A 1,978-nucleotide genomic window follows, 5' to 3' on the forward strand; every position below is an offset into this window, starting at 1 on the left:
ACGGGGCAGATTCCCTCTTAGGAGGCACCTGCATGCTGTTGGCGAGTAGCATAAATAGATCACCTATTGGCCGGAGAGGTACGCACCTCGCTGCCGGTGCCGTCCGCATCGAGGCTTATCATTTTATTCCACTTGAGGAATCCAGCAACGCTGAGCACACTGACCGAAAACCCTTTTTCAGGCAAGGTGCACCGTGGTGCCCGCCTGCTTAAGATGATGGGATCAGTCCCAACATATTGTCATTCTGAGCATCGAGGCCCCACATTGTAGAGAAGTTGCGTATACTGACTAGGAACGTCCGCAAATATTGTCTATTGCGGCAATTGCTTCTGTGTTGCATAGCGGCGTTTGCGCTAAGCTGATACGCTACAGTAGCTGCAAACCTTACCTTGCGCCGCCAGCGTCACAGTAAGCTATGCATAATATCGTGACTAGAGCGGCAATTATCACCCCAAAAGCCATTCGGCAGTTGCAAACTCTCACCACTTAGTTAATCTGACAAGCTGTGCCNCAATTATCACCCCAAAAGCCATTCGGCAGTTGCAAACTCTCACCACTTAGTTAATCTGACAAGCTGTGCCGCAGCCGAATGCGGCCTGCGGCATCGTTTCGTAAGTGTTGATAAGAGCACGACAATGCGTCCTACTCCACCGACTTACATCCGGTAGTCGCGAACTCCCATCATCTGATATGTCTGACAAGTTGTGCTGCGGCCAAAATTGGTATAGCGACCCGCTGCACCATTTCAAAGTGTCCATAACAGCACAAAGTTGTGCTCTACTTCGGAAATAAACTCAAACGCTTGGTGCTGTGGACAACTGCTGCTGAACGCCTTGGCTATCGTCCAATACTGTTGTGATGTGAATTGATGGCGGAACCAGTGACTGCCCAAATTGCTGTTGCTGCATGGCAACACCCACAGAACCCACAACGGGGTCAGGCCTGGAGTAAACCGCTCTTTTTCTTAAGGGTTCTTCTGCTTCTATACCGGCTTCCCACTTCGCTGAAGAGGCACTGACCCCAAGCCCTTCGACCTCGTCTAGATATTCATCGTCTGCTGGACCTTCTACTCCCTCAGGCCCATCTGCGTCATCATCACCCTGTTCGCCTCTGTCTACCTTGCGTTTCCACATGACTGCTGCGCCGTAAGCTGCTTCTAGGCCTCCAAACTTTCTGGTGCTAAATATCTTTGTAGTTTCGCGGCCTTTCACGGCCACCTCCCAGCAGGCACCCTTCACATTGTATGTAACACCCCCGACAGATGGAAATTCTCTGGCTAAGGAGGCCAACGTGCGTTTNGGGGTTAACAGTGGCAATGACTGGTCCATCGGCGTCACCAGGTGCCCCGAGTACCCCTAGGCCCCCGCGAAGGCCTTTGGCGCACTGCGGGGTCACTTGCTGATCGTTCGCCGAATCGACGCCTGCAGGTTTTGGAGTCGCTTGTTGCTGCTGTCCTTCTGGGCAGCGCGATGCCGAAGGAACTGCCGAGGTACTACTGAAAGCTGGAAGCCGCAGAGATGCCGCCGCCGAGCCCCCTAACAAAGAACTCACCAATGCTAGGGCCGACGATGGGCTGTCGCCTAAATTCAAGTATGAGGTAACCGGATGACCTTTAGACCCCAGGGTTGGACCTTGTCTCCCTGGAGTCTCTTGAGCGGTGGAAGACTGCTGCAGCAATTGCTGTTGGAGCTGTTGTAACTGCTGAAGCTGATCTTCCAGCTGTTGCTGCAGCTGGTGTTGCAACAAGACCTGTTGCTGCACCGTCGACCCGCTGACTGCTACGGCAGGAACTGGCATGTGTTCGGTACCTGGCGCATGCTGCTGAATTGCTGGCTTTCGTGGAACAGAAGCTACCACAGTATCGGCTGACGGAAAACCGTTCGAAGTCGGCCGTTGGGGCGGCCCCCGTGGGGAGTTTCTTGGTGTTGTTGTCCCAGAGAGTGTTGCTTTTGTTTGCGAAGCATTCACACTGCGCACC

At 53.5% G+C, this 1,978-nt stretch overlaps 1 protein-coding gene across 1 annotated transcript; it reads right to left on the minus strand.

Moving 5' to 3' along the window:
• Nucleotides 1-794: 794 nt before the first annotated feature.
• Nucleotides 795-1,797, minus strand: EMH_0076950 (uncharacterized protein; the record flags this gene model as incomplete). Its single annotated transcript, XM_013499787.1, has 2 exons — nt 795-1,272; nt 1,385-1,797. 2 exons carry the CDS (start codon nt 1,795-1,797, stop codon nt 795-797), a joined length of 891 nt encoding a protein of 296 aa, XP_013355241.1.
• Between the last annotated feature and the right edge of the window lie 181 nt (nt 1,798-1,978).

The sequence above is a fragment of the Eimeria mitis genome, genomic scaffold (assembly GCF_000499745.2).
Source record: "Eimeria mitis Houghton genomic scaffold, Emh_scaff4671, whole genome shotgun sequence".
Classification (NCBI taxonomy): domain Eukaryota; phylum Apicomplexa; class Conoidasida; order Eucoccidiorida; family Eimeriidae; genus Eimeria; species Eimeria mitis.